Source organism: Periplaneta americana, chromosome 12 (genome assembly GCF_040183065.1).
Source record: "Periplaneta americana isolate PAMFEO1 chromosome 12, P.americana_PAMFEO1_priV1, whole genome shotgun sequence".
Taxonomy (NCBI): Eukaryota; Metazoa; Arthropoda; class Insecta; order Blattodea; family Blattidae; genus Periplaneta; species Periplaneta americana.
This window is the reverse complement of record NC_091128.1, coordinates 16236705-16263933: the sequence shown is the minus strand read 5'-3', so window position 1 is coordinate 16263933 and position 27229 is coordinate 16236705. Positions and strand designations below refer to the sequence as shown.

Genomic DNA, 27229 nt, shown 5'->3' with positions numbered 1-27229 from the left:
TACTGGTACTTTGAACTGATTCTGTACACTTTATTTTCCTATAAATAATTTCGTACCATGCTATTATTTATCTAAGCTTAGTATATTCTTTGAAGTGCCCCAAGCCCATGTCTAAACTCATAAGCTACCGTGACTTGAAACGTGTTGATGAAACCCAACTACTTGAAGACGCAATGAAGATTCCCTGGGACTCAATATGGACCTTACATACTTTTGACGAGAAAGTTGTTAAACTAAACGAGTACACTATAAAGTTATATGACAAGCATGCTCCTATCAAATCTAAACGTGTAAAAAGGACACCAGCACCATGGATGACTGCTGACATACGTAGTATGATTATGGACAGAAACGCTGCATACAAAACGTTTAAACATGACAAGACAGAAATCTCTTATAATTATTATAAACTCTTACATAACAGAACTACTCAAGCCATTAGAAATGTAAAACTGAGATATTTTCATAACATCTTGAAGGTGGGAGCTGAGCCTTCCAAACTGTGGATAAACTTACGGACAATTGGTTTAGGAAATCCCAGGACTCAGGTAGACAGTGTGCCAGTTTCTCTTGACGAACTAAATGACCATTTTGCAGCAGTACAGTCAATAACCTTGGATGCGGTCGACAAAGAGCAGACAGTTCACGAATTACAAATGACTCCAATTCCGAATAGAGAAATATTTTTCTTCACTTATGTCACAGAAACTGAAGTAAGAGTGGTAATAAAACGTATTACTTCTAAAGCTGAAGGTGTGGATAATATTAGTATAATATTATTGAAGAAAATATTGGACATAATACTGCCGACATTAACACATATATTCAATGCCTCACTCATAACTTCTACCTACCCGAACCTCTGGAAGAAAGCCTTTATCCGTCCGATCCCCAAAATTAAAACCCCATTATGTGCAAATGATTTCCGTCCAATTAGTATCCTACCTGCTCTATCAAAAGCTCTGGAACGTATTGTTCACAAACAAATAACGAACTATCTAACCGAACATGCCTTACTGGACAAATACCAATCCGGGTTCAGAAATGGACATAGTACGACTACAGCACTACTAAAAGTGAATGAGGATATACGTGAAGCCACGGATGAACGTAAATCAACATTACTGACATTACTTGACTTCAGTAAGGCATTTGATACAGTTGACACGGACCTTCTATTATGTAAATTAAGACTTCTGAATCTTTCTGAAAGTTCTGTTACTTGGTTTGAATCCTACCTTCGCGAACGTCAACAATGTGTCATTGCATGCGATTATTCTTCAAAATGGTGTGTCGTGAAATCTGGAATTCAACAAGGATCAGTTCTCGGACCTTTACTCTTCATGATCTATATTAATGACGTGACTAATATGATAAAACACTGCAGATACCATATGTATGCTGACGACTTGCAAATTTATTTGCATTTCCACCCTGACGAGACTAGTGACGCAGTAAATAGAATAAACGAAGACTTGAATTCGATTTCACTGTGGGCACACAAATTTGGATGAAGGTTAAATCCAGATAAAACGCAAGCAATCGTAATGGGACATAATCGTCTATGAAGCACTCTTGATAGTAGCACTATACCACATAATATTGAATGGGATTATTGTTAAATACAGTGACACAGTTAAAAATCTTGGCATTTTTATGGATAGCGATCTAAATTGGAACACTCAAGTAACACACATTTGCAAAAAAATATTTTCTCAACTTCACTCCTTGTTTCATATGAAAGAATTTATACCACTTAGTCTAAAAAAGAATCTTATTCATACACTTGTAATGCCCCATTTTGATTATTGCGATTCCTTGCTAACTAATGTAAGTTCACTCTTAGCTGAGAGACTACAACGTGTTCATAATGTGTGCTTACGATTCATCTGCAATACTTGTAAATTTGACAATATAACACCTTCCCTCCAGTTACTTTCATGGGTGCGTCTGAAGGAATAAAGAACAATACATTTACTGTCTCTTCTGTTTAGAATCATGCATACTTCTACTCCAAATTATCTGTTATCGCACTTTCAATTTCTTACAACTCTTTGAAACCGACATCAAGCATTTCTTTCTATCCCTCATCATAGAACATCTTTATACTCATCTTCCTATTCTGTAGAAATACCTCGCCTCTGGAATTCGTTACCTAATGACAGCAGGGACTGCCGGACTTTATCACAATTCAAAATTAAATTGGAAAATTTTGTCTTAGTTAATGTTTTTTAGGTATTGCTAGAAGTATTAATCTGTGTTTTTTTTTTCTTTTTCTTTTTTAAACTAGATTAAAAGTGCAAGTTTCTTGTTTATGTTAGTTAATTAGTTAGGATACAATTAATTATAATACTTAATCACTCATTTAAAGTTTGTGTGACTGTAACCTGTGTATATTTTTGTGTGGCTTTACTTTGTTTATAGTGTTTTTTTTCTCTCTCTCTTTATTTCTTACTTTGTATATAGTATATTTTGTTCTGTTTATTTCTATTATTGTATTTATATTCCTAGTGTTGTGGAAGAGAAGGCCTGATGGCCTTAACTACACCAGAATAAATAAATAAATTAGTTTAATGCAAGAGACGTGTGCTAATGTACTCTCCTGTGATTGATATTCACTTATACACTGCTCCGCTACTACAACATGTGTGCAGCGCAGCAGCTGTGTAGAGTCTTGTTGGCTCATTCAGTTAATTTTATATGAACTTCGAGTTTCATTCTGAAATTCTGCACACATACTGAAAATTAAATGGAAAATACAACTATATTTTTTTCATATCGTTCTAAAGTAGCTAAATTTCTTAAATTTTAAAATATGATTATAGTTTACAGGCAAACTGCTACATTATATCTATTCCAACGCCATATATGTCGAAAGTGTGTCTAATTAGGTTTAAAATGAGCCTAAATTGGTTTTCCTATGACAGCTATGGGGACTATCAGCAAAGTTGGGAGGGAACATGTCCTACTCACCCCACATTCGTTTGATTGGCAGGCGAGAGGTAATGCAGTTGTTTTGCAGTGCAGTGGTGGATTCGACACACCTTGCGCATCAGTAATTTCTCCGTTGTTATTTCTTGTTTCCAAATCTTTACAGTCTTTTGTTTATATGCAGTAGGTCTACATGTGTCATACAATTATTACAGCCACCTACTGTGATTAGGCAAATTATATAGTCTTCACTTGTATAACCATTCGTTTATTATGTGCATGAAAAATTCTTGAACTGCCTTGTGATGGACAAAATAAATTGTTTATTTTTAAAAACAATGAAAAAAGTAACTAAGATCCATTGTCATTTAACTTGAAAACATATTAAACACAATATAATGATCAACATAATCAATTGTTTTCTTGTAAAAACACTAAAGAAAGTTACTAAGCTCCATTGTCATTTAACTTTAAAACATATTAAACAAAATACATGAGATATGAATGAAACGAAATACTACTGTAGCCCCATATTGCTAGTTTTCATTTTGTTTGTTGTTGATGGCCCTCAGAGTTTCTTATTATTAACTAATCTAAAGTAGAACTCAACCATAATACTGAAATAAATGCATGTCTGTGATCCTAGACCTGGAGATACTTTTGGTCATATTCAGTTTGGAAAAAATTGCTCATAACAGTAAGCTGAGCCAAAAATAGATACAATATGCATGGCAAATGTGTGTAGATTAGAGAATTGCTCCTCTGGCAGGTATTTAAAGAGATCTAATCCATTTTTTTCCTAAACACTTTAGTGGTGTGCTCGTTTGCATCTCTTTAAATGATACATATTATTATTTTCAAATTGATATGATAATAGATTGAGTTTAACTATGAAACCTTTTACTGAATCAATCATAGTACCATCAACTGGGGTGACTTTGATACATGTTTAAACAAACATTTAGATGACTATGGTAAAGTTTCGAAGTGTGCTGAGAAATTTTCAAATGCACGGTTAGGATCACTGATTCTACTAGTTTTAAATTATGTACTTTGTTGCAGTGTAATCTGTATTGGTACCGGTATATTACAAATCCATTGTTATTGTGAAAGGTGCATTATTGTTTAAAAAAATAGTATAGGAACTTTGGAAGTCCAGCTTCTAATATTAATATTAATAATAATACTTTAAAAGCAAATTACTTTTTAACACTTCTTTCTGACCATTTTTACTTAAATTATCACATGTTTCGAAAGAAATTAGACCATTTATTGATTTTTATTTTATGTGGGGTCACTTTGATTCCATTGCTGAGGTGACTTTGGCAGGTAATTAATTTTCATGTTGGGTTTGTTTCTTGAGTGACAGAATTGGATGTTTCATGCATGGTTCTGCTTGTTACAATGTTATTAGTCTGTTAAGTTAATAAAGCGAATTCTAGTGATAAGATGTGTCATATACATATGCACCAAAGCCAGTTATAGAAACTGGAGATGATCTGGAGAATGCTATTAAAAATAAATAATCTATCAAACAAGCATCTAAAAGATACAAAATACTGCAGTAAAACCTCGCTTATTACGCTATCCCATGTAATACGTTTTTTTTTTGTCCGGTCCCTGCACATTTCATATATAATGCCTTTATAAAATACCCAGTTTGTTGCGCTCAAGTCCTGCATAATACGCTGATTTTGTAGAATATTTTCGATGTAATTTTCAGCAATGTACTGTAACAGCAATGAAACATCTTGGTCATTGAACTCACTGGTGCCATTAACCTGAAAAGTATTGGTATTCGACCCTTTACCTGCACATTTAAACCTTCATACTTCACCCTCTTGTTACACTCTCTTATTCGACTCCTTATCTGCGTGGTTAAAGCCTACATACAGTTACAATACCTCACCCTCTTGCTAACCCTCTCTCTCGAACAGCATTCCTCACTCGGCCGTAATAAAATTCTGGAAATTTTTGCTGGGCAGTTTGTTGTCCTTTAGTATATTGAAGTGTCTGTGAATGCGATTACAATGAGTGTTAAACAAAAAGCACTTCCTATGCCCGAAAAATTGGAAATCTTACGAAAGTATGATCAAAACAGTACTCTTACTCAGAAACAACTCTCTGATTCATTAGGAATCCCATCATCGACATTAAGAACAATAATTAAAAATCGCGACTCAATCACTACAGCAGCGATGTCGGGAGAATGTAATTGCAGGAAACTGAAGTGTGGTAAACATGAGGGCTTGGAGTACATGCACACGGCAAACAATTATAAATAACTTTTTTTTTTCGAATGAATTAAGTATAATAATAATAATAATAATAATAATAATAATGATTTATTTTAGTACATATTGTAAATGTCTTTAACGTACAGTAAAGTAATTACATAATGGCGTAATACTGTATTATCTTTCATGAATCATGTACCGTATTTCAATAAAGAAAAATGCTAATAGATATTGTATATAAGTCAAAATTAGTATACCCGCCTAATACATGGATTACACCTGGTCCCTTGAACAGCGTCTTATCAAGGTTTTCCTGTATATGGCACACTCCATAACAAATTTCATGGCAAGCATACTCATAAGCCAGGAGGCCAAGCAGTACTATCTGAGACAGAAGAAAAGTGTCTAGTCAGGGCAATAAGATTGTCAAGTGTGGCAACTGGAGCTTCCCTTTGTCGATGGTTGATGTACAGATGTTCACAAAATCTTACCTAGATAAAAAGGGAGTAAATATATCAAAATTCAGTAACAATGTAACAGGCACTGACTAAACCCAAGACTCATCAAACGCCACAAGACCCTGATTGCTCAAAGAATTTCACAGAATATTTCGCATGCTAGGGCAAATGTTTCCGAAGATTCTATCAGGGAATATTTTGCAAACTGACAGAAACACTTGAAAATGTGCCGCCAACACATGTTTTTTAACTACAGTGAGAGTAACTTAAATGATGATTCCACAAAGAAGTTAACTTTACAGGAGAGCAATAAAGTACCAGGAAAAAGTGATGAACCATAACAAATCTTCAACGACCATCATGGTATGTGATTCAATTTGCCAGAACCAAAAGCCGAACAAAGTGGTGATGGATTTAGATACACATTTGAAAAGAAAATTGATGTGAGAGAAAACTAAACTTCAGTCTAAGACTCGGTGCCTAGACTGAATTTCAAGTATTAAAATTTATGTTTATATAAACTTGTTTATATTCACATACGAGCAGATCTAATAAGTTTAACATGGTATAGTATGAGAATGACTTGGCAGATTTTACTGTGGAGCGAGATTGATACATTGGCTATCTCTTCCTTAAATTCTATGCATTTTAAAGTGGCATATCAAAGTCACCCCATAAGGTGGGGTGAATTTGACATACCATAAATTATTTTTTTCTAAGATTTTGTTACATTTCATTGAAATTTCAATAGGTTATAGAGAATCTAGACAGTCACCTGATTGTGTGGGAATTTTTATAATTTTTATAACACAATTTCCTTGGAAACTATATATCATTAAAGAAGAAAACCTATCAAAGTCACCTCAGTTTATGGTAATCAAGAGTTGGTCTTTGGTTTGCAGCTAAAGATTCAGTGTGTCAAGATGAGCTTGAGAGAGCGCAGTAAAAAGCCAAATCACAGATCCAGTCTGGTTGTGTTAGCTGAGGGACCACTGTAACTGTAACAAATTACAGTGTCGTAGTAGATATTTGTATCACTGGCATTTTTAAAATAAGCCGTAATTGTTAAAATAAAATACATTACTCACTTTTGTTCTTAGAAAACTATCAATTTCATTCCTTAATTGAAAAAAAATGCCTTAATGTCGCCCCTCTGCTTAACCATCTCACTTGACAATAATAGGGCAGATCTTGAAATTCTGAGTGCATGTCCTCTAGGAAACTCTGGAACTGTCAGTGTCGAAGACTATTTGCTTTTATTAGGTTTACCGTGCTTGTCACTATGTTCATAACACTGTCAAGATTTGCTGTTTTCGCACAAAGGGCTTCTCTGTGTATTATACAATGAATAGCTTTGACAACTTCAGAGCAAGATATGCCAGGTAAGAACGTATGCAATATTCCCACAAAACCATTTAACCTTCCAGTCATTGCGGGTGCCCCATCTGTAGCAAATGACACCAGTTTTCTCCAGTCTAAATTAAATTTAGAAACAACATTCAGCACAGCTTCAAAAATGTCTTTACCATGGGCACTATCACGCAAGGGAACCAGATCCAATAACTCTTCTAAAATATTGAAGTTCTCTTCCACACCTCTTATAAATATAGCTAGTTGTGCTGTATCTTTTCTATCTAGGGCGAAAGAATAGAAAAGTAGGTGCTCCAATTTTGTTTCTAACTACTTCTGTATGTCATTTGTCATTTCTGTAATCTGTCAGCATACACCAATCTGAGAATAATTTTAAAAAAATTCGACATAAACCATATAAATCTGATTTAAATTTAATATGTAATTTAAATAAAAAAATCATTTTTATTTTTTTACATTGCATTCTAAGTTACGTAACAGGTTTGGTACAGACAAAGCATCAAAACTTGTGTTCTTATACAAACATTGGAATAAGCAGACACCATTAAACACAATCAAAGTTGAAGAAACTATTAAAAATAATTTTCTGAGTTTTCGTCTATTTGTGCTTGTGGTGTGTTGTTGTCTTTTAATCCACCGTGTTCTACTTATAAGTATAATAAAAGAAATAGTTATAACGTCAAAAGTACATTTTCAAATGCGAAAAGCTTGATACCATTTTAAAGAGGAAGTCTGAAAGTTTTAATCCATTGTTGTTGTTGTTGTTGTTGTTGTTAGATGAGTCACGCATCATGCACATGCGCAGATCATTTCATTTGAGAAATCTTATCGCATCTTGAGTCTTGAAGAAGAGTTAATCGCCATGTGGACACCACAGCAGAAAGTCTTTTGTGTGCTATCATTAGCAAAACAAAAATCTGTGATGTGTACAGTGTCTGTTTCGTCGTCAGTACAACCTTAGAGTGAGGAAAGCCGTTCCGACATACATATCAATAATGAAATGAGACAGGCAGCTCAGAGAAATGGGAACTTTGTTATCCAAAGCAGGTAAACATTCCAAGCGTAAAGTTTCTGAAGAAAATGTTGGGGATTTATTAAGGACCAAGTCTACAGGAGACCAGTACGTGATTTGGCAGACTTACAGGAAAGACTTTATGCTGCTGTCAACAATGTCACACCACAGATGCTTCATAACACATGGCTCGAGATAGAATACCGGTTGGACATTTCCCGTGCCACTAATGGAAGCCATGTTAAGGTTTATGGGACACAAGGTAAAAAAAAATTCCCAGTTTTCACTCTTTGTAACAATTGGTTTCATCAATAAATTCGTATTAGTTCAGAAATTACAGCTCATTCTTTTATTATACTTACAACTGGAACACTCAGTATATGTTCTAGTATTTTTATTGTTTCACACACATGTGGGTATGTTAGTGAATGTATAGACTGGTGATGTCAAACAATGCTAGTGTTTAATTGTGGGATATGTGTTCATCCTTGAGGTGGTTGACTGGGTCTGTGTTATTCTTGACTGCAATGTGATTGGTTAATTAGGGTTGTCATATTTTGATAAGCAAAAAAAGAGGACACTTTATCGACACCTACTTCAGAAGAGATCGTTATCATAGATCATGTAGAATACTGACATATGTATAGTATATAGACTATTGAAGCTGAGAAGTATTGCTAGTAGTAATTTTCTTAACCTTAAATAACAAAATAATAATACAAACAAGTGAATTAGTTATAACTTAATCTTTATAACCATGAGTCTAATCATAAATAAAAAACAACAGTTGTCAATAAGCACTGGTAGTGAACAGACGCAAGTTGAGCACGTCTCTGACATTGCAAGTAGAGAGACATTGCCCTCAGGAAATGTTACGGAAGGAGATTCAATCCAAGAAAGTGAAAATGCATAGGAGTGTACAACACAAAATATTAGTAGGGGCGAAAGAATTAGTAGATCAGAATACAGGAGATCTAAATAATGAAGAAAGAACAAATAATAATGAATCAAGTAACTACAGACAGGAGATTGAAAGGGTTAAGATAAACATAGAGGGACACAGTGAGAAGATTGAATTGCTGAGACAAGATATAGAAAAAATGAAGAGGAAAATTAAGCAGTACGAAATAAGTCAAAGAAAAAGGACATTGTTATTCTTTGGAGTAGAGGAAAAAAGAGACGTGAATTCGCAATAGAAACTGTGGAGGCAGTATGCAGAGTATGCTACAAGATCTTCAAACTGGAGGTAAGAGAAGAAGACATCGAGGAGACATAGAATCGGTCTAGGATGTAAAAGGCCTATTGTTATAAAGATTCTCAAATAGAGTAACCAAAGAAAAAATATTAAGGAACTTATACAGAGTGCGAGGAACGGGAATGAGAGTTGAAAAAGACCTGCACTACGAGATCAGATGTAAAAGGAAGCTACTACTCCCTTTCATGAAGGCGGCAAAAGCGAATGGACACTTAGCAAAATTATATGAAGACAAATTAAAAATCAATGGGAAATTCTATGACGTAGAATTCTGTACAGCAAATGATCATCCAATATTTGAATTAAGTACGAAAATGCGAGAACATCAATATGAAAAAGAGCAGAGGAGATCTGAAGACACGAGGTAGCAAGGTACGAATGGGCAAACTGATGGAATTACAATTGTGAGAAAGAAGAATGACCAAAAGAAAAAGAAGCAACCGCAGTTTATTGCACAAACTGGAAAGTAGGGAAATTGAAGAAAATCACTCGCATGGATTAATACTGACCAGCCCAACTAGATGTTAAGCGAAGGTCGGAATTCGAACTGGGACAAAATATACATGACAGGTGATGGACAGTCTGCTCAATCAGCAATTGTGGTGGAAAGTAACTATCATAACAAGATCGTTTACCAGGTATGTGTAAACGACAGAGAATTGGATGATTTGCAGATAGCGCTGGAGGAAGCGAGACAGAACCAAGAAATGCTGAGATCAAGAATACAGAAGAAAACATATGTGAAGAAATCAGATAAGAGCAGCTTAAGTACCACAATGGCAATGAAGTTTAGTGACACGAGTAAAAATTCAAGCAATTTGGGAAGTGATTTAACCAGATTAGTGGGAAGGAAGGTCAGTGCCGAGAGAAGTGAAATTGTTTCTGTGATTGCAAGAGCTGAAATGGTGCGAAGTGAAGTGAAGAAAAAGAATGATGAGTTTATAACAGAAAAGTGTGAAATGGATGTTTCTGGTCCAGAGACGGCTAAGGAAGAGATGACTAAGGGCTTAGTAAGTAAATTGAAATGTGAAACAGAGGAGTGTAACAGGAAGTTAAATAAGACGATACATGAGACGACAGAGGTAAGGAGTATGGTGGAGGAGGCTAGCTAGGATAGCGAAGTATAATATGTAGAAAATTAGTGGGATCTGAAAAGGGAATGTATACAAGAAACAGACATAATAACGAACATATTGAACAATGGTGTAGTATGTTTTAGTAACAAGTATTATTAGAAACAGTGTGTGTTCGATATAAGTGAACTGAAAGTCAAGAACAGAGTCGTAAAAGTGTCAATTTTGAATGATCTAAATTAAGTTGCTATGTTTTAAAGGTGGGAATACTGATCAATTAAATTATAAGAGCGTCTACAAAAGGTATATCTATAATGAATGTAATTGTGGCACTGGATACAAAATTGTGAGGTCCACATTACATGGACGTAAATGTTATCAAATATATCAAATATCAAATAAAAAACAATAAAAATAACACACAATTTCAATACTTTAGTATCCTATATTGTTACAAAAAATTACCTTATGATCTATCACTTTGAGATGCACTTTGTCCATCTTTCTGATGCTGACTGGCCCAAGCATATTTCTCTGAGAGAAACATAAAGTTCAGTGAGCATGTCCTGAACACGAATGAGAATTTTCAGAACCTCTGCAACTAAATTATTTTCCCTTTCAAGTTCTGAAATATACGAGTGAAACATACTACATAAAAGACTCCAAATTAAATAAATATAATTCACTAAACTCATCTTCAAAGAACTTTTTTAACATGGTTGGTGGCTTATTGAGTAAGAGAAAAAAATGCCCTGAGAGCTGAAAACATGTGAATGAGTCGAGAGATGCCTGGAAATAACGACAACCTCCTTGTCTTGTTATGAGATAACAGGTTTTTGTACTCAATGTCTACAAATTCGCAATACTGTTTTAACTCCTCCGTTCGCACTGTATAGATGTGAAAGTACTGGTATATCTTGAAACTAATACTTTCAACATCAACATCCAGAGTGTCTGCTGCTTGATGAACACAGTTATTCAAAATGTGTGCTGGACATCTGACACCAATTAAAGTTTTGTTGTGTAGCAGTAACTCTTCAACTTGGCAAAAACGTTTTTTCCTTCTAAATCCTGCCGTATCCCTCCAAAAATCGTGTTGCAGTCATCACTTGTGAATGCTATGCATTTTTTTATCAGTTCTTTACTTTCCAAAGTTTTCTTCACATATGACGATATTGTACCTGCAGTCTCATTGGGCTGAGTTTTCAATTCAATTGTTTTGGACTGCAAACCACCATTCTTCCACTTGAAATACTGGATAACTATTGGAAAAAGCTTTATCGAACCATGGTTACTTCCATCAGCAGAAACTCCACAATAAAGTAGTTCATTTTCTTCAATTGTTTTTAAAACATTTCCCAAAGAATCGTGTGCCAAAACAGAGTTTATAATTGCCTCTGTCTTCATTTTTTCACAATAAACCTTCTTCGCAATATCCGAATCTGAGAACGTCATCTTCAGTAGGCCAGATGTGCACGCCATCACGTAACTATTGTGGTGTTTAACAATGTGGAAAGCGAAATTTCCTTCTGCTGCGGTTACTTCATACTTTGCTGCCACATTTTACAAAGAAGTCAATTAATTTTGTAGAAGAACTTTCTCCTCAAACTGCTCTTTTGTGTTTTTCACAATCCAGATGTGCTTGCAAATCAAGTCGTCGTTTATTCGACAATGAAACATATGTATCGGCTTTACATACCATGCATTCACCCTTGAAATCATCTCTACCTCCTCGAAAACAAGGATAATTCTTCTGTAACTTGGCAAAAAATTTTCATTTTCTTTTGGCATTTCTTCTCATACAAACTACAAGTGTGCACAATACAACAAAAGACCATTATGAAAGTCGGAAGCCAGCAAGCAATAGTAACCGGAAGGCGACATATAGCATTGCCACCTAATGGCAACAGTTTTAAACACAAGACGCAAGCTTCCAAACATTACAAAAATAAAACATCGATAATATTGCGGTCAAAAAGTACATAAAGAAAAGTTCATGAGAGCATTTAAAGTGGGGTGGACTACAGTGTTACTTAACTGTAATGATTAGAAGATTCCAATTTACAACAAAGTAACCGTTACAAATGTTCAAGATATTTTCCTTCACTACTAACGTCGTATTTTAAACTTAACCTAAAAACTCGGACAATTAGCCAACATCTAAAAACCCGCCTGGACGAAAAATTTAACCCTAAAAAATGAGGACTTGTCAGGGAAAACCCGGACGTATGGCAACCCTAGGTTAATTGTATGTTGTTTCTGATGATGTTTTCCTGTATTTATATAGCTTGTATGCTGGTGCAGATATATAATTAACTATATTTCTGACTGGTATACTAGGCTTGTGTAGTTTATGTTGAGCATTCACTTGTGGAGCTTCTGGATTCATTTGTTTCAAGTTTTTTTTTTTTTTTTTTTTTTTACTTACAACAGGAAAAAGTCTAACTTCTATTTGACCATTATTGGTATCATTTGTTATTAACAATACCTTGTTTACTTCAATAAATCTAATTAAAAAATTAATTAAAAGTATTTAGCTAAGTAAAAAAATTACTGAAATAAAAAACTCTTCACTGTTCTACATACACTTTTAACACATATAATCACTGATTAACTTTCTCAACTTCTTTACTGTGTTAACTTTTCAGGAAATTACCTGGCTGACTACCCTAGGCTTTGGACAATGAAGGATAACACTTCGAAACTAGTCAGCCAGGTAATTTCCTAGAAAGTTAACACAGCAAGAAGTTAAAAGTTAATCTGTGTAAAAAAACTGATTTAAATAAAAAAAATCACTGATTTTTATTTAAATTAAGAAAAAACATGATTTTTTCTACCCTCTATACCCCTTAGGACAGACGTGTCCAAAGTAATAGGTAGTGTCAAATCACTGTGGAATGCCGTCCACAACACTTTGTCTACGTTTGAGGAGTAGGGATCGAGAGGTAGGTGATACAAATCACAAAGTGTGCCACAGTGGTGAATTACATTAATAGCTGATACCAATGGCTGTTTATTTATCGAATTATCAACTTAAAAAATATATGTTTATATAAAATTATTCCATGGAATATTTCCCTACAATTACTTTTTTTAATATAGATAGATATTTATTTGTCATCAATATTTATATTAGTTATGGTGTACCACAACTCATGTATATGGGTTTCACCATATTTCTATTAATATAACTACAATTAGCATGCAATCTCGACACCCTGTTAAACTAATAACTCATCTACTCTCGCTGTTAACCCAACTCCAACCAGTCAATTTCTTCTTAATGATCTTAAATGTCCACCATCTGTTTGTTACACACTTACGTTCCTTTCAGCATTCTAATCTTGCTAACTAAATTTCTACATAATTCTATCTTTCTACATTACATCTAACTCATAACATTCCACCCGGTTATACTAATTGGGATCTTTTTTTCTACCTAATACATGTCATTATAATCTTATTAAATCTTGACATGAGTATCTAGTTCACTTAAGTTTGATCATTAATTTCTTAACCATAATCAACACTCACAAAAAAAAAAAAAACCATAGAAAATTGTAAATACTATCACTAAGATCATCTTTCATAACTTCACTACATCACTTTCGAAGATTTACTTGTTTCCAGTAAACTTCAATCGGTAACTATATTTATTAACTAGCCCCTTTTTAATTTCCCAACTTCCCCCCCCCCATTTTTATAACTTCCTACCTGATCTTTATATCTATGATCCCCTAAACACATTTTCATCACAGTAAAACAAGATTTACGACATTAAATCACCAAACTTTCTGTTGTAATTTCATTCAGACCTTTTATTTATTTTTTACCGCTCATGCACCAACTTCTAAGGTTATAACTTTTTTGGCCCTTAAATGTACCCGTCAACGATAAAATACTGCCTTGTGGTGACGAAATCACTATCTCTTCACCCATCATGCTTTTCGCATCCTGACGTCTTCTCTGAACACTAACCGCACCTTCTCTTGATCTCCCGTAAAGCACACCTGATTCCGCTTCTTGTCTTCTTCTTCTTGTCGCTGACTCACGTAGGCTAGACTATATGTTACTGCGATTTCCTACTCGGTCTACACTTCCACTTGGCTCAGCAGATTCCTGACTGGGTCCTGCTCGGTCGTCACGTTCGTCCATCAGCTGTCTAGTCTACGATGTATGCTTTAATTCCATCCCTACTTCATTCTGCTGACTCGATCGTTCCTCGCCATCATGAACCAACTTATCTAAAATCTCTTCCGACTGTTCGGTATTCACTATAGTAGAGGACGAAATATGTATTGAACTATTTTTTTCTCTGGTTGGGAAATTTCTACTCTCAGATACCTGGGATTTCTGTGATTTGAAGTTCCTCTGACAATATTCTAAGTCATATAGTTTTCCTTTAATCTTTATTTTATCCTTAACTAATATCGCAAACTGACCTCTCAATCTCGCCTCTTTCATAAATGGTAGTAACATCTTTCTCTTACTCCTTGTTTCCACCTGTAGTCCTGCTCAATTTTTAAGTTCATACCTTTCAGCATATTCAAGTGATCCAAGATAAATAATTTAGTACACATACTTGTAAATTTCACTAGTATGGGACGATTCTTCCCTCTTCCAATTCTGAAGGCTTCTTCAATCTGATCATTTAGATTCAGGCCAAAAAATTTCATTACACAGCTGAGTTATTAAATTATATGTTTCTAGTCCATTTTCACGCCGTTCTTCATCCATTCCAAAAATAATTAAGTTTTTCTTCCTCAACTGGAATTCGAAATGTTTTATCTTGTTCTGCAGTTGGTCGTTCTCTTGTTGAAGTTTCTTTATGCTCTCAGTATTGTTTACAATTTCGTCCTTCAGTCTGGATATTGTACTGTTCAGTTCATTTTTTTTTAATATAACATAATCACCATTTGTTTGAAAATGAATACTCTCCTTAGTAATGTACAAATGCATAAAAATCCTTATATATATATATATATATATATATATATATATATATATATATATATAGCATTTAAATTATTAATGAATTTTAATTATGTCGTTCCTACATCAATTCAATCAATAATTCACTGTAAAGAACTTAACTTAGTTTATATTTGTAATAATACGGTAATAATCAAGTTTAACCATTACTGTTCCCTAATTTTCTTCATAGACTCGAACAAAAATGACATGAAAATCTGATGTTATATCTGATTCAGTCACATATAACTGCTCCAAATGGTTATTTTCCAATATACGTATCCTGTGTTTTGATATCACAATGTTCATCACAGTTATAGATTGATGCATACATAGATTCTATGGAAAAGCAAAGGAACTCCAGCAATGTAGTAATAATAATAATAATAATAATAATAATAATAATAATAATAATAATAATAATAATAATAATAGGCCTAATAATCCATATTCCACACCAGTTAACTATAGGCATTAGAAATGTTAAGTACAGTAGAAGCCTGATTATCCGTCATCCTATTAACCGACTATTTTTCTATTGCTTTTTTTTTTTTTTTCAGAAATAATTTACATGAAATACTGTTTTGTACATTATATTAGTACAGCTCTGGGCATGAGAGGAAGTTAAAGGATCAAAGAAACCCACGTGCATGTCCTTTTCGCTTATACCACCTTATAAATAAACGCAGAGTAAGGCTCTGTGCACCAGTGATGGATTTTAGGTGACCAGCAAGAGCCATAAGTTCGTAGAAGCCTGATACGATCTGTCACTGACTTCCTGTCCGTTCATACCACACCAAAACATAACTATCTCAGGCAGGGAAGGTGGAGTGTGGTGTTAAGGAATGATCTGCAATGACGCAATCCAGTTAATAATGCCCAGGTCAGTATCAGTACGTATTTTTCCTAGAGAGCATTAAGCATTATTACAATCCTTTATCGTTGCACAGTATGAAATACTGTTCGAATTGCCGTACTGTATAAGTTTTCTTTTCTTTTAATTGGTTATTTTACGACGTTTTATCAACTGCTAAGGTTATTAGCGTCAGAATGAGATGAAGGTGATAATGCAAATGAATTGAGTCCAGGGTCCGGCACCGAAAGTTACCCAGCATTTGCTCTTAATGGGTTGATGAAAACCCCGGAATAAATCTCAACCAGGTAACTTATCCCAACCAGGATTTGAACTTGGGCCCACCCGTTTCATGGTCATGCATGCTATTACTCCAAAGTGGTGGACCTATTGTATAACTTTCAAATGTATAAAATGTCTTCCACAGGTGTCAACAGAAAAAGTGTTGTGCTAAGTATCGAAAAAAAAAGTGCAAATAATTGAATGGTTTGGGAAAGAGAAACTATGACCCATCTCACATCAGAATACGAGATTGGAGTTATAACTGCGCTATTTAATATAAAAACAAGGATAAAGTGTACAAAGTATGTAAATCTACATGAGACCTCCATTATTCCTATTATTCTCCTATTTTTCTGTAGACAGCCATTACAAGAAGTTTTCTTGGCCCATTAAAAACCCATTGTTGACAACCAGACTAAAATTAGTGAACTGATCCTCTACCTAGTGTGTTAAACACAACACCACAGAGAAAATTATGAAATCTTCTATGGTACGGATTATCTGATATTTTTGATTAACCATTCAGCCACCCACTTCATTACCACACATAATAGAGGTTCTACTGTAAATATAATTATTAAGAATAATGATAATAATAATAATAATAATAATAATAATAATAATAATAATAATAATAATAACGTAGGTACAGCCTTTAAATCATATGTGGAGTGACACGTAGTGTATTGGCGTTTTATATTGATTTTGAAAAGCCACGCAAAACCTTGCAGCAAATGAAGCATTTAATATTTCCTTCATACTCAGAAACTAGTAATTTTTTCTCCCATTTCGAATGAAAGTTTCTTTTCTTCATAATCGACATGGAATAACACGACTCTGATACAGACATTGCGAAGGTACAAGCACCATTGATACTATAGTTCTCGTCATGCAGGGAGTAGTGGAAGGGCTCGAGTAAGAAAATAGTGCTTGATGCTCATAACTCACTAGCTGGACACGTCTGCCTTAGGGAATTTAATATTCAACAACAAACTTTCCAGTATAAGCTCATTTGAGTATCTTATTTCCTTGGTGTTGACATGTTGTATTTTTTAATCATAGTATCTAGAATCATTTTCTGTTTCTTGCTTAAATGCTTGAGCCATCTATCATCCAATACATATTCCTTCATGGCAAGTTTCTTCTCTAATAGAAGATCTTTTACTTCGTCACAGAGTAATTTATTCTTCGTTAGTGTCAAATTACGATTTAGAATTTTTAATTTCAGTTTTAGTGACAAAATTTGATTTTTTTTTTCCATCTACTAAATTGTCTTGGCACAAGCTAGATGGTTTGGACTTCCTGTTGCTGTTATAGTTAACTTGTTAAGCAGCTTTTTACTGTCATATTTTACATGTTGTGCCAGCATTTGTCTTTTTATGGGCGACTTTCGGACTTTCTAAGGTTCTGATAAATAATTAAGCAAATTGGGAAATACATGAGGAACTCCACTGGGCCTCAAACTCCATCTCAGTCTTGGAATTTCAACTGTTTTATCATACACAACAAATGAATCCACCTTTACAAGCATACTGTCTGAAAAAATGGATGTGATGAACAGGACTTACGACTACAAGACAATCTTCCTCGTAATTACCCTCCATCACTTCAAAAACTGATCTCCGTCCTTAGGGGGACTGAAGAAAAGGATTCCTTTGTAGGAATTCTTGTCATATCCATTCCCACACTCTGGCACAAAACAGGACGGCATTTCAGTTTAACACACACACATATACACCGCTTAGAATTTCCGTAAATCATTCACATAAAACTGATAATTGAAAGAAAAACACAATTCAAATGGTAAGAGACACAGATACATGATTAACAATACAGCAGAAAAACACTTTCACGTTACTAACATGAAAGCAATAAACTTGCAACAACAAGCAATTGTCACATAGTAGTTTCTGTGTTTCCTGTAGAATCATTCACAATACCTAAGTCATAGCACGCAAGGAAAGTGATTTTACCCTCTCTTCTATTCATTATGATAGAAGTATTACAAATAAGAACAGAAATGAAACAAGGATTATGACAGAAGAACTGGACGGCACTAGTTACTGGGTCATTCCACAGTAAGTGATCACTTTGCAGTGAAAAAAAAAAATTCATCTTATAGTTTCTTGTTATGTGTCACTTAAAAGTTTATTTCAAGATATGTGAATCATAACAGCTGTTTCCTTTCGGTTCAGCACTTTTTTCATTATTATACTTATGGCAATCAGCAATTTCACGTTAGTCACAGGACATACTTTTTATTTTTTCAGGTCTATACTGATTTTCAAAGTCACAAGTAATATCATTTAGCATAATGGTTGTAGGGTATAGATTAATATAAAATGTATTTAAACCTGTAAACACTATTAGAAATAATCTTTATGTTCGCCAATAGCCATGCTGTCCTGTAACTAACATTTGAAAATTTTAACTTTATATTTGGCTACCCTGGAGTTGCATATGGTGACAACACTGCAGTCAATAATAAGTTTTCAACATGACTACTTGGTGCTGAATTGGTGTTCAGGTAAGTTTAAATTTATAAATGTGAAATCGTTTTGAAAATTGATGTAGTAGGTCGTTAGTCACAGAACATATCGTTAGTCACAGGACAGATAGCATAATATGTCAAGGAGAAATACTGAAAAGAATTTAATTTAAATGTATAATGTTTTTGGTTAGGGTTGACTTTTGAGGTGTTGGATAGACATGTATATTATTTCATTTATAGAAAATTACTTCTGTGCTTATGTTAATGTCATATATAAAAGTTGTATTTGTTAGACATGGTATGAAAGATACAGAATAGGAGTATGTCTACCAGCTTAAATCTAATAATGATAATTATGCCTATTAACTATTCAGCTATTACCAGTAATTGATTTTAATTTTCCAGATTTAAACTATGGGGCCTAAATCATCAATAGAATGGTTCAGGAAGTGGAGAAACAAGATTCAAGAAGACGAAGAAAAGAATAAATCTTTCAAAGAGAAATGAGCTAAGTACATGCGGGAAAAATGTAAGATTGAAAAAGAACAACAGACATTACGAGAGAAAAAGGTAAAGCGGCAAAAGGAAAGAGAGGCGAAATGTCGGCAAAGAACAGCTAAGAGGCAGGGTAATGCTAGTACATCAAACAGCAAGTTTTCACCCCAAGCACTCGGAAGGGCTGTCCGCAGAGCTAATTCATCATTACCTAGATCCCCTGGAAAAAAAAAGGCAAAGTTTTGCAATCTATAATTCACAAGTTATCACCTCAAAAGCGTAAACAACTTACTTATGATACATGTTCTAAGCGTATCTGTTATTCTGATACACCAAGAAAGGATGCTTTAAGCACTGAAACAAAGAACCTTGTTAAGAACTTCTACTATCGATCTGATGTCAGTCGAATGCTGTCAGGAAAGAAAGATGTGGTTCGAATCAAGAAGACAAAGGATGTTCTACAAAAGTGACTCCTGACGATGAGCATCAAGGAAACATATGCCCTGTTCAAAAGTGAATATCCAGGTACAAAGCTAGGGAAATCCATATTTTATGAGTTGCGTCCTAAGGATGTTTGCACAACAACTGCAAAAGATCAGGAAGTTTGTGCATGTCGCTATCATGAAGATATCGACCTTTTGTTGTGTGGCCTGAAGAGCACTCAGTCATCATCCAACATATGCCCATCGACTAGTGAAGCTGCTTTGAAAGAGACATTATGTAAAGAGCCCACATCTGCCTGCTACAACAGACAATGCGAAAAATGTAGTGTAGAAATTTTGCAAAATTTACTATACCATAGCACCGAAGATGAAACTGCTATTGTCACGTATTACCAGTGGAAAACTGAAAAAGATTCATGTACTGGCTTGACAAAGGTGAAGAAAGAGCAGTGTGAAACAACACTCCTTCAAGCAATTGAAACTCTTATGGAAAACCTGAAACCATTTGGTCGTCATGTTTATAACAATAAACGTCAACATAAAGAATTTCGTCACCTAAAAGAAACCTTGCCAATGGGACATGTTGTCATCCATGAGGATTATGCAGAAAATTACACCATTAAACATCAGCATGAAATTATGCAAGCTCACTGGAATTGTGATTCAGTGACAATTTTCAGTGCCATGCTATACCATCGTGATCCTTGAACAAAATCTTTGTAAATCCTATGCTGTGGTGTAAGATCCTCTTACTCATGACAAAGTGTCAACATGTGTTTTCAACAAGCACATTATTGAACACTTAAATTCTAATGCATCATTTGATATCACTCAAATTCATTATTGGTCAGATGGACCTGGTAGCCAGTTCAAGAATAGATATTTAGGCTATTTTCACACATATTATGGCTTCCCAGCAGATTGGAGCTACTTCGAGACTGCCCATGGCAAGGGAGCAGTAGATGAAGTAGGTGCAGAAGTGAAAAGAAAGGGTGTGGATGAAAGTTTTGAGAGGGCAAGCGGTAGTAAATACTACAGAAGAGTTTGCTGCAGTGGCTGGTGGAGACTTAGAATCTAAAATTGTAGTTTTATATGTATCTGGAGAAACCATACAAAAGGAAAAGGAGGTATTTGAAAGGCAATGGGGAAGTATGGATATAAAAATGGTTCGAGGTACATGGACACTCCATTTCATCAGACCTGGGCAGTCTCCTGGTGTCATTGAATTTTCACACAATTCAATATTCATTGAAAAGACAGAAGATAAACTTCAAAGACAAAAAATTGAAGACATCTAAGTAAGTTTACAGCTAAGTTTAAAACAAAACCAACATAACTCGCAACTCAATTCCTAACAAGTTGAGTAACCTAGTAACAGGCTTAGTATGTGCATTGACCTAATAAATGCATTGTTGTTTTTTGTTTTCATTTCAGGAGAGTGAGGTTAAAGGTGAGAGGCCTAATCTGGAAGCAGAAAACCACCTTGCAAGTGCATCACAATGTGAAGGAAATTTTGTTTTACTACCATGGGACATAAAGGTGTATCTTGGAAAAATCACAAATGTGACACAAGAGGGGAAGCTTGAAATTATTTGCTTCAGAGTAACAGATCGAGCAAAAAAAATATTCTGTCTTCCAGAATATGAAGACAGAATTGTAGTTAATGCAGACACGGTTATCAAGAAAGTACCTGTCCCCATCTGAGACAACAGTGGTCATTATAAATTTGAATTTTCATTGGATATCACAAATTAAATTATGCAAGTCCTATATTGTGATTTTCATCATTTGGTGGTTTTATTTATATGGTGGACAAATATGTCCTGTGACTAACATGGCCCATGTCCTGTGACTAACATGACCTCATTCCACATTTTCCCACCTAATATTTTAACAAAGGATAATAAATTAATGAATGCTATCTCATTTTGTTTCGCAATGACAGTACTCTTGCACATTAAGATTGCAATCCTATCCTCCTTATGACTGCTGTGAAATAGAAGATTGAAAATGATCTTCATATTATGTCAACATTTCTTGGTCCTGTGACTAACACAGTATTTTATTATTGTTTACTCAGTAAATAATAATAATATTGCATTGAGCTAATATGAAATTACCGGTAGTAGCAGATTTTGAGCTGTATAAAACCAAAAAAACAGGACATGAATATATTTGTTACTTTTAGATACATAACATTCTGAATGTCCTGTGACTAACGAAACACTTACTCCTTTGAAAATTCCCATAGCAAGCTTATTAGGCAACTTACGCAACGAGTGGGAATTTCTCGTTCTTTCACGCACAAAGTTGTAGAAAATTAAAGCATATAAAATTAGTATGCATCATGAGCTACAATCAGGTGATCCTAGAAAATAGTGTTTATAAATGAATGGGTTATGAATAACGTGCATGATGGAGAAAGACCTGATGAGACTTGGTACCACCTCTATGGCTACATAAATACAATTTTTCTTTAAGCTTAATTGGTTATTTTACGACGCTTTTTCAATTGTTATGGTTATCAAGTGTCTGAGTAAGATGAAAATTATAACATCAGTGAAATGAGTCCAGGGTCTAGTGCCGAAAATTACCTAGCATTTGCTGTTAATGGGTTAATGGAAAATCCCACAAAAAATCTCAACCAGGTAACTTCACCCAACCAGGATATGAGCCCACTCGTTTTGCAGTCAGGTATGCTAACCGTTACTCCACAGTGTTGATCAAGTGCTATTGATCCATTGAAAAGCCAGATATTATTCATGAGGTTTCACTATATGACAAGAAAGTTGGTGTACAGTGTGCCATAAGTGGGAAAATAATTGTCGGAACATTTTCTTTTTCAAGAAACAATTAATGCCGATAGGTATGTTTAAAAAATCGGAATTTACGCTTTCTTTTTTCAAGAGCTGGCTGTGATGCAACAAAATTATCCATTCATACAACAGGATTCAGCCACCACCATTGCAGCAAACATTTCCCTACAAGAAATTAAACAAACGTTCCAAGACAGAGTCATTATTGATAATTTGTGATACTTTTGACTCCCCAATCTGACCAACTGTGATTTTTATCTCTGGAATTCACAGAAACATTACGTGTACACAGGCTCATATTTACCAACGGCCAGACCAGTGCAGATGCTCCGGGGTGGCATTTTTTGCCTGAAGGGCCTGCAAAACATTCGCGAATTTTAATCTGAGGAAAAAAAAAAAACACTTCAAAAATTGGTACTTAAAATTTTTATCATTTAGCCCTAATACTTTCCGAAAACAAAATTATCATGATACGACATTCAAACAACCCCAAAATGAATAAGAGAATACTTTTGCTACAACAAAGAGCAAAAACCAATTCATCTGTGAAGCAGCACAAGCAACAATAAACATGTAAAATTAATTAAAACAGTCAGTGATACTTGTATGGAATTACGTTAAAAGAAATAACGACAATGACATTTAATATTATAAGAAAATAACAGAAACAGATTGACAGACTAACAGTTACTGGCTGTGTACTTAAGATTTAACATAGCATATCCAATCAAACAATTTGTGAACCAAAAGTCTTTGCTCATTTTTCAAATTGCACACTGTTCACTGTTGAACTATTTACGTTACATTTGCAGTTGCATATGCGGAGTGATTGTAGCCTGGTAGGTTGGTAAATTGGTGTATGATTTAGTGATTAGTTAATAATTAAAGAATGAGTGACTGTAGAATTAAATTACGTGGTGCACAAGAAACAACCAAAAGAATGGACTGTTCTGAACAATGATTAATCAGACAGATTCCAAAACTAGAATTATTTTTAAGAAATCTGATTCAAATAGTTCGGCCCAACAACCTGGTACTTGTGTCCACTGCTTCTGACTTCAGTGAGAATATTGTTGAATCAAATCATACAGATACCGACAACAATTCTTTGCCAGTAACAGGTTACTTCCTCCAATAAGTACAACGTAGTAAATGGTACATTAAATTAATTGATCAAAAATATTAGTTAACTGTTATTTTAAAAACTTACTGTTAAAGTCGTTTAAATATTTTTAAGAACATTTTTAAGTTATGATGTATGACTGTCAAATTTTCATAATTCTTAAGAGCAGAATATTTCTGTTTGAAACTGAATACACATGATTTATGACTGCTAGAATTTTCTAAATAATGTTGACTGTTTGCATTTAAATTACTTGATTAAAGAATGGGGTGGCAAAATATGAACTACCCCGGGCAGCAGAATGTCTAAATACACCTTATAAGATTTCATGCATAATATCATCAGGAGATTATCTCTTTCTCGATGACAATTTTATCGAGTAATGGACTATATTAAGCAAGTATCAAAAATATATATTAAAAGAAAGGACTGCAGGCAACTTTAGCATGCTTTTGATTAAACTGGGCGAGTACATATTACCAGCATTAACTCAGCGGATAATGTGGCCAATAGTGTATCATTGCTGCACATATGAAAGCCACCACATTGGTGGATCACATTAGACTGAGGTAGGCTACCCAGCTTTTGCTTGATCTCAAAACGATTTTGTTGTCCTAGCCTAAGTTATTTGACGGAAATTGATTTTATTACTAGGCACATTATGCAAAATAAAGATTACGCATTACGACTTATCAGAAATAAAGCTTAAAATGAAAACTTTAGTGTACAGTTTCTGCACTGTCAACAATTTATCATAAAATATCAGATTGTCTGTGTTTGTCGAATAGGCACTATCATGCTTATGGAAAGGCATAATTTATTTTGTGTGCATAAGCTAGGTGTGGTGGGGGGTAGAGGGGAAGAGGAAACACTAAACTATAGATTTTTTTTACTTCAACTTGGTTATTTCACGACGTTGTATCAACTAGCCTACTTGATTATTTACAGGGTAAGGATTTTAATGCACAATAAAATACAAGAAAATGCATTATAAATAATGCACTAAAAATAAAAAAATGTAATACAATATTTAGAAAATTCACATTTTACAGATACAATAAATACCAGATGTTCATTTTTTTTAGTCCTGCATTGCAATGCACAACAAACAACTGCTGTAGATTGTCAAAGGAGAAAGATTATCTATTGTCTCTTAACAATGACTTGTACATTAAGAAACTCCTTTCTACTTATTTTCTTCAACACAGCCTTTCCCATTTCCCCACTCACCTTTTCTAGGTCACTTACTACAGTTTTCTTTAGGTTCTTTTGCTCCACTAACTTTTCTCTAAACGAGTTATAACACCAGATAGGATTCCAAAATTTGATTTTATATACAAAAGTTGACCTGTCAATTCCTTGTTAGGGAGAAGTTTCTGTGCAAGTTTGATGGATGCTGTATCGCTGCTATCAAACATGTCGATCATGTTTTTCATCACATTTATGTGCTCAATGTAGTAGTTGCATGCTTCTAGCCAAGTCCCGCCACCTTGTTAAAACTGGAGAAGGCGGCAAAGGAACTACAGGAGCTACAGATTTGAAATGTGCCACTCGAGAAGGTGCCTTCAAGAAGGTCTTTACACATCCTATAAGCTGGTCGACTTCAGGGGACTGATTATGAACTTCCTCTGCCACTCTATGTAAAGCGTGCGCTAGATACATCACATGCACCATTTTTAGTAAAGAGCACGCAGAGAAGTAGCAGCTTTCATCATGTAAGGTGCAGCGTCGGTCAGGAACAGTAGTATGTTGTCAGGTTGAATTCCACTGGGGTATTTATAATAAACTCAAAGATCTATCAAACACTTTACTAATAGCTGAAAAATTCACTTTTTCTAGTTGTTCATAATTTATTAAGAAAATTTCACCTGAAACATTTCTTTTTCATTGTGCCTACTATAACATTAGCCATATAGTGTCGTCCTTGTGAATCTGTAGTTTCGTCCATACATATCGAAATTGTTTTCCATTCATTTTTTTCCCTAATCTTCTGTATTGTTTTTTCGTAGCATTTCCCCAACATATTTTTTTTTAGTGCTGAACAGTCGGTGTAGCTTTTCCAGTATGTTTTTCTAGGAACTCAGAGAACTTCAGATTATCCACTTTCGTCAGTGGAATATCAGCAGAAATCAAAGCTTCACAGAGTTCTGCGAAAAAAGGAGAACCTGAAGGACGTGCTTCACAAGTAGCATTTGTTGAACTACTTATTTTTCGTCTTGAATTCGTTGTAGATCTCGTTTGTGCTTCTCTCCAGTCACATATTGATACATTGAAAACTTTCTTTCAGCTCCAACTCTGATGTCGCGTATTTTGCAATACAGTATTTCACCATCTGTGCTGAACACTTTTTCCCCATACTGTGAAACATAATGCTCTTATGCAGTTGCAAAGTGGGGAATGCAGGACCCCTTACTTGTTTCATAAAATAGAGGTACAAGTCAATTTTCGTATTGGTTAACAACAAAAAAGTAAATTTCCTTTCAAAAATGCACATTTTCTTGCGAAAACACGTAAAAATGCCAAATAGTATGTAACAATTGTTGAAATAAGCACTAATATGCTGTAGTAGCTGACAACGTTGCCTGGATAAGATAATTTTCCACCAAAACGCATTTATAATTAACTGAGCAATGTATAGCCCTTGCAAAAAGAAAAAAAAAAATGCAAATGCATCAAAATCCTTGCCCTAGTTATATAGTATTGATGGAATCGGTAATATTGAGATGGTATTTGGTGAGATGAGGCAGAGGATTCGTCATACATTACCTGACATTTGCCTTATGGTTGAGGAAAACCTCGGGAAAAAAACCAGAAATTCAAGCAGGAATCGAACCCACGTTACAATTCAACTCCTGATCAATGGGCAAATGCGCTACCGCCTGAGCTACACCAGTGGCTAAAACTGAAGTTTATTCTATTTTGTAAATATTTCTTGCCTAGGACTTTGGAAAGCAGGTCAGCAGACATATTCAAAGAATTAACTGAGTCATTGCACAGTGGGGTATTTGCACCAAAAAGTTGGCCAAAATTATTATAGTGTTCCAATCACATTTAATTGGGATAATATATTAAATTAGGATGTAATAAGGGGATTATGGCACTTGTAGAGAAATACAAAATGTATTTCGTTGTTTTATCCAAATTCTTTATTTATTACTTAAGTCGCAGAAACTTCGAGATTATATTCCGACTAATGTGATTCCCTACACAAACAGATCACAATCACAAAAAGAATAACCCAATGTAGTAATGTCGGGTGACCTCGGTGGCCAATAAATGACTCCACTGTGACCGATCCAACGTCCAGGATACGTTTCATTGATCTTACTACAACCTAATGTCGTTTTTGTTGGGTCCGCATATGAGTGCTAATGAAGGACATGAGACTGACGTCCGTGATTTTCAAACAGCTGTAGGC

At 34.6% G+C, this 27229-nt stretch overlaps 1 protein-coding gene across 2 annotated transcripts in view; it reads right to left on the bottom strand.

The window, feature by feature from the left end:
* The window catches only part of cass (apoptosis inhibitor cassowary), a 238578-nt gene that overhangs the window by 205602 nt on the left and 5747 nt on the right, over nt 1–27229 (bottom strand). The window contains exon 1 of one of the 2 annotated variants that reach the window (XM_069840840.1): nt 18012–18109. The exons of the other annotated variant lie outside the window; for it this stretch is intronic. Coding sequence (XP_069696941.1) covers nt 18012–18047 — 36 coding nt within the window. The 5' untranslated portion in view covers nt 18048–18109. Of the gene's footprint in view, nt 1–18011; nt 18110–27229 lie in introns of those variants that run through there. 2 annotated transcript variants of the gene reach the window in all.